General features: G+C 46.7%; 1 protein-coding gene and 1 long non-coding RNA gene across 2 annotated transcripts in view; one reads left to right on the top strand and one right to left on the bottom strand.

Annotated features, from left to right (window-relative positions):
• Nucleotides 1–16,808, top strand: part of LOC146809268 (uncharacterized) — a 186,347-nt gene that overhangs the window by 45,556 nt on the left and 123,983 nt on the right. The window contains exons 5-6 of the mRNA XM_085616086.1: nt 6,313–6,567; nt 15,262–15,424. Of these exons, the coding sequence (XP_085472212.1) occupies nt 6,313–6,567; nt 15,262–15,424 (418 nt within the window). The remainder of the gene's footprint in view (nt 1–6,312; nt 6,568–15,261; nt 15,425–16,808) is intronic.
• Nucleotides 1–16,808, bottom strand: part of LOC146809269 (uncharacterized) — a 253,678-nt gene that overhangs the window by 180,846 nt on the left and 56,024 nt on the right. The gene's annotated exons all lie outside the window — the stretch shown is intronic.

Genomic DNA, 16,808 nt, shown 5'->3' with positions numbered 1-16,808 from the left:
ATCTTCCTCATTGCGCCGCTCTTCCAGCTCCCAGCGACAAACAGTCTCTATAGGTCCTAAACAGCAGCAGGCACCTCTCTGCGGGTTAGATTTCCCAGCAAGGAAATTCAGGGCAGCTGGCGATGAAGTCTTTGTGTCCCTAAGACTTCAGAACAGGAGACAAGCTCAGTTTCCAGCCCATGGAGATCTTTTTCTTCAAGCAGGTGACAAAGCAAACAGCAAAATCCTTGTTCTCCTTTCCTTGGCAGCAAGCAGCCACTGCAGGCCAATCCCAGACAGCAAACAGCACAGGGGCAGTATTCCTCTTCAGCGTATCTGGCTCTTCTCCTTGGCAAAGGTTCCTCTTGATTTCCCAGAAGTGATATAAAAATTCTGGGGTCTGGGTCCCTCTTTTTATACACCAAAATCCTTTGTTCTCTGAAGGCAGAGAGTGTCTGTACCCAGCCCAAACCAGTTCTGTCCTCACTGGTGCAGCTTCCTGGCAGGAGGAGGAGACAGCTTTGTTGAAGGCAGACCAGGTCCAGGCAGGTGAAAGAAAATCTCCTCCCCCTACTGTAAATTCAACCCAGGTCCCATTCAGCCACACCCTGACTCATCAGAATGCCTGAGCCGCTGCCCTCTCCCAGCTCCCATCACTCACAAGCCAGACATGCAATACACAAACCTAGCAGAGGCATACTGGATGGTTAGGCAAGAAAATACCCACTTTCTAAAAGTGGTATTTTCAAACCCCAGAATGTAAAAATCACCCGCACTAAAAGATGCCCTTTAACTTTCTGAGTTCAGGCATACTAAACTTTATTTTCCTATCGTGTTCCTAGGGCCAGTTACGTTTATAAGATGTTATAAACTAACTGCCCACTTTGGCCTATGGAAACAGATAGCCTTGCAATAGTAAACATCAAAATTGGCAGTATTTCACTATCAGGACATGCCACACACATCAGGGTATATCCTACCTTTCACATACAATGCCCCCTGCCCACAGGGGTACCTTGGGCCTACCTTAGGGGTGACTAACATGTAGAACAGGGAAGGTTTAAGGATTGGCAAGTGTGTGTAGTTTCCAAGTCAACATGGCAGTCCCAGACTGCACACAGGTTCTGCAATGGCAGGCCTGAGCCACATTTTACAAGCTGCTTCTGTAGGTGGCACAATCAGTGCTGCAAGCCCACCAGCAGCATTTGATCTACATGCCCTGGGCACACATGATGCACTGTACTAGGGTCTGACAAGTAAATCAAATCAGCCAATCATGGAATCACTAATCCTTTACATCAAATTATAAAGGGAGCACTTGCACTTTGGCACTGAACAGCAGTGGCTATGTGTCCAAAGCATCTAGACCAACAAAAACAGATGCGGCAACAGCAAAATAAATGGGAGGGAAACCCACGCCAATGTTGCCAAGTCTAACAATAAACATCTGTTATTCAGTGCCAAGACGCCCACGGGTGAACGTGCGCTTTACAAATAAATGTTATTTTATATATGATATGCTAGAGTTGCAGCCACAGAAACCTTCTCAAAGATTTAGAACTCACTTTCCAAGGGGATTAGACTTCTGGAATCCTTATTGGCCTTATGAAAAAAATGACTCTGTTAAAACTTCATGTATACAGGACTTCTCCTGGTCATATGTAATTTGGCTCCTAGATTGACCATTACTCCGACTCTTCTCTTTCTGTATCCTGTTCTAAATACTCCCCCTTCCCTTTGCCTACCCCTTTTGCAACTCCTCCTTGCAAAGTTGATCTTCCATCCAATTCCTTTTCAATACATAGTCACACCTGAGCCCCTCCACGCATTCTAACCTTACAAGATCCTTTCTACTATTCACCAACATTCTCCGGGCTCCCACTACTTGTTTATGCTTCCCTTCCTGATCTTTCTACCTGCTTCACTTACCTCCAGTCTTCACTCATCTATCTGCATATACCCTCTCATTTGGCCTCCCTATCTTGGCTGTGCCCTATTTGCTACATTCTCACTTCTGGTGTAATACTTTTAAGTTACCGATCGCTTGTTGGTTAAATGGTCCTTTACCCATTCACTTTTTATATATATCTGACAAAGTTTTAACTTCAAAATGTACATGACGTCCCTGGCTGACATTGTCAGAACCAACAGCCTCAACATCATATCCTAAGTAGATGACACACAACTCATCCTTTCACTCTCACCACCACCAGGACCAACTTCCACAACTGCATGACGATCATCATGGACTGGATAAAGACCAACTGCATGAAGCGCAACACAGACAAGACAGAAGTGCTGACTTTTTGGGAACAACACCTCCCCTGGAACGACACCTGGTGGCCATCCGAACTCTGACTCACATTGACAGACCATCCCCACAACCTCAGCATCATTCTAGACAGCAAACTCGCTATGAAACACAGACCAATCTGCCTGCTTCCACACTCTTCACATGCTTCGAAGGATTTTCAGATGGCTCCCCGTTAACACCAAGAAAACTGCCACGCAATCCCTAGTCACCAGCTGGCTGGACTACAGCAATGTGCTCTATGCAAGATTCACCACCCAACTCCTGAAGAGTCTCCAAACGATACAGAACTCAGCCATCAGACTCATCCTCAACCTCCCCAAACGGACCCACATCACTCCCCACCTCAGGAACCTCCACGGGCTCCACTTCCCGAAAATATGCAGATTCAAGATGTTGGCACACTCCTACAAGACCCTCCAGGACCAAGGAACACAATGACCTTTTACCAACCATCCAGACACCTGCGCTCCACCTCCCTTGCCCTCCCTCACACTCCCTGCATCCGCCGAAGCAACAGTTGAGAATGCTTATTCTCCTACCTCGCTGCCAAGTCCTGAAACGGCCTCCCCCTGCACCTCCGAACAGTATCATCTCTCTCTGAATTCAGAAAAAGACCCAAGACCTGGCTCTTCGACTGATTCAAGTAAGAACCCAGCGCCTGGATACCCTCACGAGTGAATAGCCACTCTCTACATATCCAAGTTGATTGATTGAAAACGTTTTCTGGGCAGTGTTGTGATAACCTCCGGTAGAGATTGCTTTAAAAATTTTATAAATGAATAAAATAAATCTTCCTACAGGACATCAAGATTGGAGACCACCCACCTAGAGCGATGATGTGGTAATGTCCATGTTCTTACAGTGACACACTGTAGTATGTGAACTAATACATCCTGCCAATACACTGTGCTTTCTCTAATTACACAACGTCTTGATAAGGGCCCTCAGTCATTTTCTTACAAGCCAATATAGCCAGCTGCCTAAGCCAGTACACACAAATAATTTGGTGGTCATCTGGTTTGCCTTTAGAAACACTGCTTTATATGTTAATTCTAATTATTGAACATCTGTCACCTCTGCACTTGGAATATACTATCAGGGCTTATTCATGTACTTCATGTACTACATCTTTGTTTTCTAAGTCAAAACAAAAGATTTTGTTCAACATAATTAAAGCAGTGAAAGCTGTTTTAAAATGAATCAGAGAACCAGTGCACTAACATTTGCATTTAGGATACTGGCAAAAAAACTGAAGGGACCGTCATAAAAACCTCTGCTCGCGATGTTGGGCGACCAAAATTCTTCCAACGCTAACGTATGCCAGTACCGCTCTACACGGCAAAGATTCAGACCTCTTAAACAAACTATTAGTCTCAACTTATAAAAATGTTTTCCAGATATCTTGTTCGGCTTTACCGGCCCAGGTTTGACTTGAAATTGGTCTTTTAAACGAAACAATAGGGAGAATGTACACTACAATAAAGCTTTGGTATCGAATGAAACAGAATATGGTAAAACTCACCAATTAACAAAGCCCTTTGGACAGAAGTGGATGAGGCTAAAGAAATCACCAAATAACCAATATCTTTATAAATCCTTGTTAACAACCTGCACGACCGAGCTTTTAACTAATAACTTGCCATATCAGCCCTTCAAACAGGTAATTAACAAATCAGCAAAATTCCACTCACTATCGTTCGATAAAAACATCTCCAGCTCAAGGTTGCATGCCTGGATAGTGATTAATGACTATAAGACCCTTGCACCGGCACCTCACTTGAGCATTACATTCTCAATCTACTGAAAGAGACAATTGATGGCTATACGTTTTGGGAAACTACCGTCTATCACGGACCTGCCAACCTGGGAGCACAAAGTGCCTAAATCATGTGGACTTTGTGGTAGCAATAAAGAGGACTTTATCCATATAATCTGCACATGCTCTAAACTTCACAATACACAAGTCACTGTACTTAGAAATGATCTAAACGCCAGAGGTATCAGGACCTGCAGAGCTGCAATAATTTCAGGGCTAGACCCATCGGATCCACAATTGAATTGCAAATTGATTACATTTCTTGACTTCTTGGAACAGGCCCTGAAAATTGACTCAAAACTATCCAGCTAGAAGGTGGCAATTTTGTCTCATCAGAAGTTAAGCAAGTGACTCGAACTTTTAAACAACAGATGAAGTCTGTTGAAATGGTTGGGATTCTGCCAATGTAAATAGATTGGGAGGTGGAGTAACAATTAGAGAATGTTTAATCAACAGAGTTTAATATTATATCAGCAACAAACAGATGTAATGTTTTTAAAAAACAGCACATTTTATTGATGTTTTATATGTTCTTTTATATTGTTAAGGTTTTAACTAACTAAACAATACAACTTACTTTGACTTTACTTTGACTTCGAATCAAAGCACCTTTACATGAATTTACCAAAAAAATACACCAAAATGTATATCAGTGTTAATGACCCTCTAGAGACAACATGAATTAGCTTGAAATGTGAGGAATCATTTTACATTTCTTGGCTCTTTATTTTATTACTAACTAGTACTTTTCTTATGAGTTCACAATTTTCATTGAAAAGTGGACACCTTTGTCACATTACAAATAAAATATAAATGGGTAACAAAAATAATAATATTCTGTTATTTACATATCGCTTTTCCGTTAGGGCTTTCCATAGAACAATTTAGGTGATAAAATTATTACTCAATTAAAATTGGTACTACCTTTTCGACATCAGAAGGATGAAAATGTAAGATGACCTTTGCGAAGAATGCAACCTGGAACCTATCGATCACACAGACAGACCTCAAAAGGGAGCACTCAATCTAGCCATTCTATTGACTAACTGTATTGCAACAACTCGAATCCATAGCCGATAAGATACTTTAATATTTCAGTAAATTGCCTTTAAAACGTTTCAGGGCACATCAAACCCTTCCTCAGGAGAAGACATTCCTTGCAAATGTTAAGTAACTCTTGGTCTCCTGCGGGATTATAAGGTATTTTGCCATTCTCCAGTTAGGAAATAAAGGCCCTGAACATCATTGAAATACTTTATAATCTCTGACCTCAGCAGCTAATCTGATGACAATTACATTTACAATATTTTGGTAGTCCATATTCTGCCTTCAATAGAAGTGAGATGGGTACGCGCAGACATGGGTCCCTTGCTCACTGTGCTACAGGATTGAAGCTAGCCTGACTGATGAGGGGTCATACCTCAAAATTGGTCCCAGGATGCTTGTTTCTGGTCCAGGGAGGACCCCAGATGGCAGTTCGGGCTGTACTGCTCCCATGAAGAGCAGGGTCAAGAGTGATTTGCATATGGCTGGGCCCAAAGTGGGGTGGCGTAGTGAGTGAAAAAGCAATTAATTGAACCCAGATCTCTTGACTGGGAGTGAATGTTTGATTTATGCAGCATTCCGTCCATCATTTGTTGCTGCAGCACATTCAGTTTTTACTAGCAGAATTCTGTTGTGCTAGATGTGCTGATATACACTCTTCAGAATACGTCCCTTAATGTTAAATATGTAGGCACCCGTAGCAGATTTGGTGGCACAATTTGAGTTTGATGCCATAAAAAAGCTTACAACAATGCCCACCCCAGGCTCTGCCTTTAAGCATCCAGCTACCTCCTATGAAGGTCAACAGATTCCTGGGTAGTTTCTTTTCTGTGCTGCCGAGTGAGGTCTTTCGACTTTCAAGTAAATTAAATATTATCAAATGATGATTCGATTTTATAATCAAATGAAAGTGATTGACGTCAATTCCAATCCTTGTCTGAAGGCACTTAAAAGAAACTGGAGTTAGGAGTGAATCCTATTGCTGCCCCTTGTTGGTGATTGTGGCCTAAATGACTGCTCACTGGGTCAAATCCAGGGGTTTGCAAGTTCATTTAAATATACAGTTAGCATGCAATGCCGTATACCTTTTAATATACTTCTAACATATTTCTAAGTTCATTTTATCTTCCTAAATGGTACGTTTCCGTTTCTTTTGCAGTAACATTATCAGCTTATCTCTGCCAAATGACAGTCGAAGTTACCTGACTAGTCTGAAACTTCACAAAGATGCGGAATACACCTACCTGCCAATAGATTCTCCTCTGACCTTGAATATCAACAGCAACAAGGTGTACGTTTCTATCACGGTTTCTGGCCTCAACATCAGTCGTCTTGTTCTCACCTTAGATGCCTGCTGGGCAACCACCTTTGCTGACCCCTCAACCAGTGACAGATGGGATCTCATCAGAAACCAGTAAGTTCTACTGTTGTGAACAATGTATCAACATGGCAAATGGTTTCAATTTCCTGTTTTATTTTAATTATATTAGAACGCTGAGATATTGGGAGTCCCACTGAAGACAATATAGTGGCTCCGGGCTGAGAAAGACTGGTGTAAAACTCCTGACCAACTTTCCAATGTTTGTCTATCTGTTTCTCTCTTTTTAATTTAGAACAATCTACCCTGAGTTGGTGTAATGTTCCAATAGCCTTATTGCTCTTTTGTGTCGGGCTATACTGGTTGTTCGAGGCCCTCTTTCTCGTTTTAGGACCTCAACTATAGATCGGACCTACAGCTCGGGTTCAGGACCTTGAACAACTGGTATAGCCCTCTTCAGCAGGCTATAAGGCTATATTAGTTTCAATGACTCCAAATATTTGAAATTTGGGAGAACAAGGTGCACGGGACTGCTTCCTTCTCCTGCAGTGTTTGTCAGATGTCCCTAACAAAAACTGAGTTCAGAGCCTGGTGTTGCACAGTGGGTTCACCAGCGGCAGCGACATGTTTGTGGAGCTCCGGATTCATAAAAGAGGCAGCATTTCTCTTCTCAGTCAGGCAAGCGTTTGCCATCTATCCCATGCCACTCTGTCAGTGTCCGTGTCTCTGCAGACCATCAGGAGCACTAGAATGGGAGGAATGTGGGCACAGAGCAGAAGGATGGAAAGGTGGAAGGATATCAAACAAGGGACTCTTCTTTTCATGCTGAAAAATTGAATTATCCTGAAGTAGAAGGTGTGAGCCTACTACATTCTAAATCAATGCCTTTCCAAGATGGCCGCCCCCCAGCGTTGTTCTTTGAATTTCCTAATCCATCATGGCACCTACCTCTTTTCCGTGATGGCACCTGCTGAGTGGACCATATATAATATGAAGCATCGCAACACATTTATAACCTTATTCTTTGTCACTCTGAACCCTGGATTCCTTCTTGGGATTCTCTAGTTCTGAAGAACTTATGCTTGACTCTTCTTTTTTTTTTTTTTTTTTTTTTTTTTAAACCTTTATTTACACTTCAAATATTCACAGTCATGGGCCTACAACCGCCTGGGCCGGCCGCAAACGTAGAGAAAAGGAAGGAAAACATTAATACAGCAGTCATAAGAGCCGGAGCTAGCCGCACGCATAACGGCTGCAGCCGCCCACAACTGAACCCAGCACTACAGAAAGGTTTCTTATTAACTAATTTATAAATAAAAACAACAAAAAGAAACTTGGACCAGGCAGAAGAGCTCCATTAACAGGGACTTGCTCTCTCATGAGCGGGGGACAACAGCGAAAACGCAGCCCATTACACAGTTATTCGCGTGAAAAAGGGCAGGGGGGGGCAGGGAAAAGGCCGGTCATCAATCCTGCAAAGCGAAAGGGGAAAAAAAAAAAAAAAAAAAAAAACATGGAACATCAAAGTCAAGGGGACATCGTTACGTCTGGTGTGACCACCAAGGGGGGGGTGCAGATATCCCCCCGATAGGAATTCCAGGGACCCCACATCTTACTCCATTTCTTAGGTTTGCCTCTGGCCACGTTAGCCGTCTTCTCTCGGAACATGCACCAATCCATATTTTCTTTCCACTTCGTAACTGTGGGGGGCCTACCGGAACCCCAGAGCTGCGCAATGTCCCTTTTAGCGATCATGTTGCCCAAAGTCACCCAGCGTTCTTGTGCCACATCGCAGTCAGTCGGCTCCCACACATTCAACACACATCGCCGAGCCTCAGGGAGCAGAGCCACACCCGTAACCTCCTCCATCACTGCATGCACACCAGTCCAGAAACGTAGCACCTTCGGACACTCCCACAGAATATGGAGAAAAGTACCAAGCAGGCCACAACCACGCCGACATAAACCATCACTTGTGTAACCCATGTGAAGCAAGCGGGGACCGGTGACATAGACCCTATGTAGTATCTTTAACTGCACAAATTGAAGGCGAGCCGGTATAGCAACCTCCCTCGAGGAGGCTATGGCCGCGACCCAGTCCTCATCATCCAACTCTAGGCCATCAGCGACCCAGACCTCTCGCAAATGTGTGAGAAGGTTCGCTCGAGTGTTGATCAGTTTCTTGTAGATCAGGGAAATAGTACTCTCTGGCAGGTAACCATCAAGCAAACGATCTTCCAACGGGGAGGCTTCAGGGATACTGCAGGATTCGGAAAAGCGGAAAGTAGCGCATGGTGCATCTGCGCATAGCGAAAGAACTCCCTATCGCTCAGCTTATATTTCGTCTGAAGAGCTTCAAACGATTTAAAAGCGCCCTTCGTCCAGAGATCCCCCACACGACTAATTCCGATAAAATCCCACTTCTCAAAGCCTTTAGTACGCCATAAACCACCCAACGCATCCGACGCATACAGTGGAGTCGCACGAGACAGACGGCCCGTCCATCCCGTAGCAGCGGTGGCGCAGTGCCAGGAGCGCACCGCATTTTTCGTAGGACCTGTCAATTTAGTGCTTCCCTTCGTAGAATAAAGCGCCCTATTGAAATCTCTGCCCGGCAACAGTAGCTTATCCATCTCATATGCAGGGTTCGCCGCCGGGCCATATGTCCCATGATTCACCGCCACCAACTGGGACGCCCAATAATACCTTTTAATATCAGGGAGAGCTATGCCACCGTCATACCACGGAAGGGTCAATTTAGCGAGAGCGATGCGCGGTCTCCCATCCCAAACTAGTTGCCTCTGTAAGCTCTCTACCTCACTAAAATATCGGGCGGGCACCACGTCCAGCGTATTCTGCAATGCGTACAAGAAGCGTGGAAGAGACATCATTTTGAATAAGGCTGCCCGGCCAAGCGGCGATAGCGGGAGCCTACGCCAACTAGCAACATCAGCCCGCAGCCGCTGGAGCGGGGGCAACAGATTCAGAGCATAACGGACCGCCGGATCGGGGGACACGTGGATACCGAGATATTTAAATCCAGAATGTGAAATCTGAATCGGACAGCCACGAGGGAGAAGAGGGGGGTCGCCAACCAGCACATAAACACAGGATTTCACCCAATTAATGACAAGCCCTGAATTGCGACCGAAAGAGTTCAATACATCAAATAACACTATCAACGATTTCCGCGGGGAGGTGAGATAGAGCAAGATATCATCTGCGTAGAGTGACACGCGATCCTCAAACGTCGGTGTCCACCGAATACCCGTCATGGAGGGTTCCCACCGGAGCCACGCCGCCAGGGGCTCCAACGCGAGAGCAAAAAGAAGCGGGGACAGGGGGCAACCCTGTCGCGTGCCCCTCCCAAGCAAAAAGGGGGTAGAAACTCTACCATTCACCACCACCTGCGCCAGTGGCTCCACGTATAACAACTTCACCCATCCAATGAACCCAGGTCCAAAACCAAACCTAGCCAGCGCCGCCCAGAGATACGACCACTCCAACGTGTCGAACGCCATCGTGGCGTCTAAGGACGCCAAAATGGCGGGCTCCTGAATAGTATCAACTCTCGCGAGGACTCCGTGGAGGCGCCGCAGGTTCAGCGCGGTGTTGCGGTGCGGAATAAAACCAGACTGGTCCGGATGTACCAGGTCACTAATGACTTTAATCAAACGATTAGCGGGCACTTTAGCGAGAATCTTAGGTTCAGTGTTTAGGAGTGAGATAGGCCTATAAGACGCACAGCAATCACGCGGCTTGCCCTCTTTATGGATCACCACAATGGTCGCTAGACGTTGATCACGTGGAAGGGCGCCGGCCTCTCGGGATGCAAGAAACATCTCGGGGAGATAAGGTGCCAACCTATCTGGACGAAGCTTGTAAAGCTCGATCGGAAGGCCGTTAGGGCCGAGAGCCTTTCCTGAACGGACCGAGCGAATCGCCGATGCTATCTCATCGTTCGTCAACGCCGCGTCCAGCAGTTCTTTATCATCGACCGAAAGGCACGGCAATGCAATATCTCGTAGCAGTTGACATGAGTCGTCTTCCGGCCTCTCCGAGACCGGAGAGTAGACGTCACGCAAATGGTCCGCAAAGCAGCCCACAATCTCCCCCGGATCCGTAACACTCACACCATCAGCACGCACAATCACCGGGACCACATGACTCGCTCGCTCTCTCCTCTCCAGCCATGCAATCAACTTTCCAGCCTTGTCACCAACATCATACAAGCGCCCCTGTTGTTCCCTACTAGCGAGCTTGGCCGCATCCATAACCAACGCCCTATAATCCGATTGTTTAAGGCAAAGGGCATGGAGTTTGTCCCGTGTGACCCCCCGCCCGAGATCCTTTTCCAGGTCAGTTATGTCAGACTCCAGGCGTACCACCTCCTCAGTTTTACGTCTCTTAGCAAGGGAGATCAAGGATAGGGCCTGCCCACGGATGACCACCTTGAAAGCCTCCCACAACGTTACGGCCGATGAGACTGAACGTTGATTTTCCACAAAATAACGGTCAAGAGACTTAACCAAAAGGGCACGAGTAGTGGGGTCATGCAAATACCAGGGATTAATCGGGGCCACCCTCCCCTCTGCCCCCAAGACCACATCTAAGTGTAGCAGGACCGGGGAATGATCAGAGATGCCACGAGCCAGATGCCTGACCTCCCCAATCATTTGAGCTTGGGTGGCCGGCATCAGCACATAGTCCAATCTAGATAAGGAGCCGTGGGCGCCAGAGTGAAATGTAAATTGGGCAAGCCCCGGATGCATTGATCTCCAACAGTCCACAAGCCCCATAGTGTCGATAAAGCCACCCAGCCAAGAGCGCGCCCCGGGGAGGTCTCTGGGAGGGTGCCGATCCTCTCTACCCGATACCACAGAGTTGAAGTCACCACCCACCAGCAAGAGGCCCTCCGGGAGACCAAGCAGCAGCCCTCCCAAGTCCGCAAAGGTGGTGGTTTGCAACCCCGGGGGGACATACACTGAAACCAAACACAAAGTCCGTCCTTCCCACCGGCCTACCAACACCACGTAACGCCCCCGGTCGTCGTGCATCACCTCATCAATTTCCAGCGGAAGAGAGGATCGAACCAAAATGCCCACCCTTCTGGAGCCGGTAGTAAAACCAGAGTGGGCCACCAAACGGTAGCCCCTTCTATTCATAGCATGGCATGAGTGTCCCACCAAATGCATCTCCTGCAACAGAACCACATCGGGAGAGAGACGTTTCAGATATTGTAGCACCACCCCTCGCTTCAATCGGTCCCCCAAACCATTGACATTCCATGTTAAAATGCGCAATCCCCTACCCCCCATTTCCACAACAACGGTCACCCCACCCACGTTGAGAGCAAAAAAGAGCACACTGATTGCCTGGTACAAAACAAACGCCACACAAAAACAACTCCCCTACCGCCACCCCCCCAACTCCCGTTACACACCCCCCACCCTGCACCCCTGCACAAGACCATTAAGCCACCCCAACTCACAGTGTGCCTGTCGCCCCGACATGAACCTACTCTACGGAAAGAAAGAAAAACCCCCGAGGAGGAAGAATCTCACCAGATACCCCGCAGCCTCCCAATGATGAAGGAAAGGTAATACAATCCTAGAAAAGAAAAACAATACATCAAACCCAAGTCGGAGGTGAACACAAAATTGTCTAGGAACCACCAGTCATTCACACTTGGTCCGCTGATCCACCACCCTCATCCTCGGCTCGTTCCTCCCCGCCGCGCCGACGGTGCAAAGTGTCAAGCCAGTCCTCAACCACCTCGGGCCGGTCGAAAAAATGAGTCCGTTCCTCCAGTTCAATGCGTAGCTTGGCCGGGAAAAGCACAGAGTACTTCAAGCCCATGTCCCTCAGCCCCCGCTTGACAGTCATAAATCCCATTCGCTGTTTTTGCACCGATTGTGTAAAGTCAGGATAGAAACTGATGTCCGCATTGTCATACTTCTTCGGGCCATGCACACGGGAGGCCTGCAGGATTGCGTCACGGTCCCTGAAGTTGAAGATCCTGGCAATGATAGGTCGCGGTGGGGCCCCAGGCCTCGGCCGGCCCCCCGGAACTCTGTGTGCCCGCTCCACCGTAAAGAATTTGCTGAGGCCTTTCGGCGCTAGTTTGTTCAGGATCAGATCTTCCACAAAGAGATCGACCGGCCCGTCCTCCGACCTCTCCGGCACACCGATGATGCACACGTTATTCCGCCGGGCCCTGCTTTCAAAATCCTCCAGTCTCTTAACAGAGAGGTCGCTGAGGGCCAGCAGACTACAGATCTCCGTCTGCAGTTCAGAGACATCCGTCTTGAGGCCCGATGTCGTGAGATCGAGTGATTTGACCTTCTCACTAGTTTTCGACATATCTGCCCTAAGTAAGTTGACATCGATCAACACGGTGTCCAGCTTGTGGGCCAGCGAGTCGAATCACTGGCCGACCGAAGCCTTCATGGCGTCGATGGCACCCATGACATCTTGTAGTGTCAATTCCGTTGAGGGTGACGGGCCCTCCTTGGCCGCATCTGAAAGCCCACTCGGACCGGGAGACCCCTTCTGCTGGGCACAGCGGTCCATGTTGTCCGTTTGCACGTAGCTACCCCTCCGGGTAGCTCTAGACTTGTGCTTGTCACCGTCCAGCCGGGTCGTCATTACTCAGCAGGGAGTACAGATCCAGTATTCCTGTTAGGCGTAACGATCACCCTGGGGAGTCCACCTGAGTGATGGACAGCCCCCTTTGTCAACGCCACTCGACAGCCACAGATCGGTCCCAACGTAGAGCGACTGCGAGCGCCCGCCACCAGACTCGTAGAGGAAAGTCAAAAACGAAAGTGAAACCAGGGGGGGGGGGCCCGCCCAAGACCCCAGAGCCGTTGTTGTTCGATTGGAGCTCGGGGACTGTGCCAACCCGAGTCCGGGGTGGCGCCACGGAGCAGGCCTCTTTCCCGAGTACAGGATAAGTCGAGTTCCCAAAGTCCGATTTAAGTTCCGAAAACGGGGATCACCTCAGTTTCGGATCATCAGTAATATTCCTTCAAGATAGCAGGATTATAGCCAGGATAGACGTGGGAGGATGCGAGGGTCTCGGGAGCCCTGTGCCTACGCGTCCATCTTGGTTGCGCGCTAGGCTCCTCCTCCTGCTTGATTCTTCTTAAACCTGGTTCAGAGAGGTGTTAGTGCCATACTTAGAAAGAAACCTTTTTATCGTCTATCATCTGCAATCAAGAATCACTATCATTGCCAAAGATTTGCATTCTCTAGTGAATTTTACCTCCTAATTGGGGCCCTCTTAAAAAGACACTTCACGCCATTCACACACACACATTTATGTATATAAAGTGCAGGGTGGCATCTTGGGTAGTAGGAAGATTCGCCCTTTGCTCGGGCACTCAAGATGGATACTTGAGGGACCTTGTAGCGTCTATGCCTTGACAGAGGTGCAGCTACTTTTCCAAAGCAGCACTCATCCTCCAGAATCCATGCAGTATGCCTGACACACAATTATTTGGACTTCTTTGTGATTTTAATAAATTGACTCATGGAGTAGGCATTGGCCCCATTCTGCATTACTATGATGGTTTACACATGATGGGCATCGTCGCCATAAACAACATTTGAAATTTGAACTTCTGAGGTCATTAGTAGCAAAGGTAACATGTATGGTGGTACATTTTATAAACACACACACGCAGAAGTGAACAGCATATGTTTCTAAGGCTGAATGTAGTAGCACATGTTTCGAGAAAGTTACAGTGGCATGTTTCCATTTCTTTCTTAAGTGAATGCCACCATGTTTATGATGGCTAAGGGCTGCTGTTCATCACTGAACTCCAGGCTGCAAATATTCCGGCTATGACGGATTAATTTGCCAGAAATCTCAGAAGTTTTGATGATTTCCTTTTAAGCACGAATGTCAGCAACTGATTATAACTTCCTTTAATGTTGCTGACAAGGGAGTTTTCACGGGGTCAAGATGGGGCCACCTCACTGATGTTACTCAATTATGGATTTGGGGTCCCTTCTGCTCCTATTGACAGCGGCTGCAGAAAGCATTTATAGACGGGTGGGCCCTAGAGTGGTAATGCTAAGACAGATTTGAATATGATTTCATTCTGTTCGCTGTTGAAGGCAAATGACAAAAAAATGCAATAGAAAAAGTGCAGAGGAAATTATCAAATAGTTCAGATTGATTATTGCAACCAACTCCGGCCATCACGTTTTCAAAAGGAGGCAAATTGAATCATATATTTTTTTAATTCATTCAAACATGAAGTCACTCTTTAACAGTAGAGGACTGGTGGGTCATCTGCAGAAAGCAATAGACCATCTGTGTTGAATGGTTGATTTTTGTTATTCTACACACATTTATCTGTTTCCGTCCGCCTTGCAATGAATAGCACCATTTCAAAGCCTCACGCACAATAACATATGAGCTTAAGATGTGCTTTTAATGGTGGTCTTTTTATGCTCAAGCCAATGCCCTGCTCACGTCATCGCTCTTGCATATATCTACAGGCCTGTTTCCCAGACAGGCTGTGATAACACGAACAGTCTACGGAATTAACGAGTGAAAAACGATAAGGCAGGGATGGACCATAGAGGATGGTGGTGAGGGGCATTGGGCAACAGCAAACGTGAATGTTGTAAAATGTTTGCCAATATTTATAGTCCTTCATATGATGCATTATACTAGAGATGTGTAAACTGTACCACTGTGAAACGGTGTAAATGGACAGCTGTCTCCCCACGCCTTGTCTCGACTTCTGGTGAACTATTTTCTTGTGTGTATTTCAGGTGTCCATTGTCTCAAAACGGGATGCCGGTGGTCGAAGAAGATGGGGTATCCAACAGAGGAAGATTTTACTTCGATTTACAGGGATTTGTCAATGGCACAGGTGGACTTTATGTTCATTGCAAAGTTGGCTTATGTGAGATGCAGGATGGTCCATGCACCTCGGTGAGTTGCCTCCTTGTAGTACTTGCTTGTTTCAAACATTACAGCACAGTGTTTAGAAATGAAGGGGGATATTCACAAAGAAGTGGCGGTGAGAGGCGTTAGCCTGCTTGGCTTAATGCCTCTCACCGCCACTTCGGAACCTCCAGGCTGCGCCCTATTCACAAGAATGTGATGTGGTGTAGCCTGGCGTTTCCCCCATCGACGGCGCTATAAGTCTCACGATTTAACGCCAAAACAGGCACCCTTGCACCAGAGCGCAAGGGTGTCTACGAGCAGGGAGGTTTGTTAATGCACAGGAAGGTGTCCCTTCCTGTACACTAACAAACCGAAAATGCCAGTTTGCTTTTTCCATGTGTGCTGCTACATGCAGCATACATGGAAAAAGCAAAAACGAGAAGAAATACAGCTTTTCTCCTCGTTTAGCCACCTTAAGACCTGATTTTTCTAGGTCTTGAAGTTTGGCACTGCCACCTATTATCGCCACCCTTGATAATAGGCGATAGAGTCAAACTCAATGGGTGTTGCGGTGGTACGCTCACAGCAACACCCACTGCACACCCCCTTTCACACTAAGTTTAGCTTTAGCTTTAAGACACCTTAAGTGGGTAAATGCTGCTTTGAGAATAGGACGCTTGCCCTATCGCCACGGGAACGTCAAAAATAGTGACGTTCCTGTGACGATAGGGGCTTGAGAATATGCTCCATGTCTGTTATGTTTAGTGTTTCCCGTCTATATCAAAGTCATTCTTTGCTGGGTTTATCAACACTTTGCACCAGTGCAAAGTCATCAAAGTGATGCAAACTGGTGCAAGCTGTTGATTTGACTTTGAGCTGGAAAGTTGGCTAAAAACACACAAGGTACCCCTATGGACTGCTTTGCGTTACTTTGTGTCACCGGGGCATTCCATGGCTAGTACATGGATATTCCCACCCATATCTTTGGATACAAAGTCCTACCTACTAAGATTTGTAGACAGAGCTTTGCACCAAATAAATATGCCTCCGTGAGACACATACGAAGTAGGGGAGGAAAATAATTCTACAAACGTTTCACATGTGCTGCACTGCCAAGCACACATGCAAAGTGGGAAATGTTTAAAACTATTTCTAAGCATAGTATTTAGTATTGGAGGGCTACCCTTCTAGTACCAAACCTGTGTTAGATATGTGGTGCAAAGGTGGTGCTGGGGGCAAGGCAGTTTAGTTGTGTGCCAGCACTTGGGAAGAGAGCAGGAGCACCATAACGTTGTCGATATGTTGTTGCACTGGTCTCTCCCTCTCACGTTATGCAGCTCAAATACTTTGATTGATGAGCATTGTTGTGCAACTTTTTAGCGACTGTGCCCCATAATGTTTTCGCCACTAAAGTGCTGCTATGCATGTA

This window comes from Triturus cristatus, chromosome 7, assembly GCF_964204655.1.
Source record: "Triturus cristatus chromosome 7, aTriCri1.1, whole genome shotgun sequence".
Lineage (NCBI taxonomy): Eukaryota > Metazoa > Chordata > Amphibia > Caudata > Salamandridae > Triturus > Triturus cristatus.
Note: the sequence above shows the minus strand (reverse complement) of the source record. Positions and strands in the feature narration are given on the sequence as shown.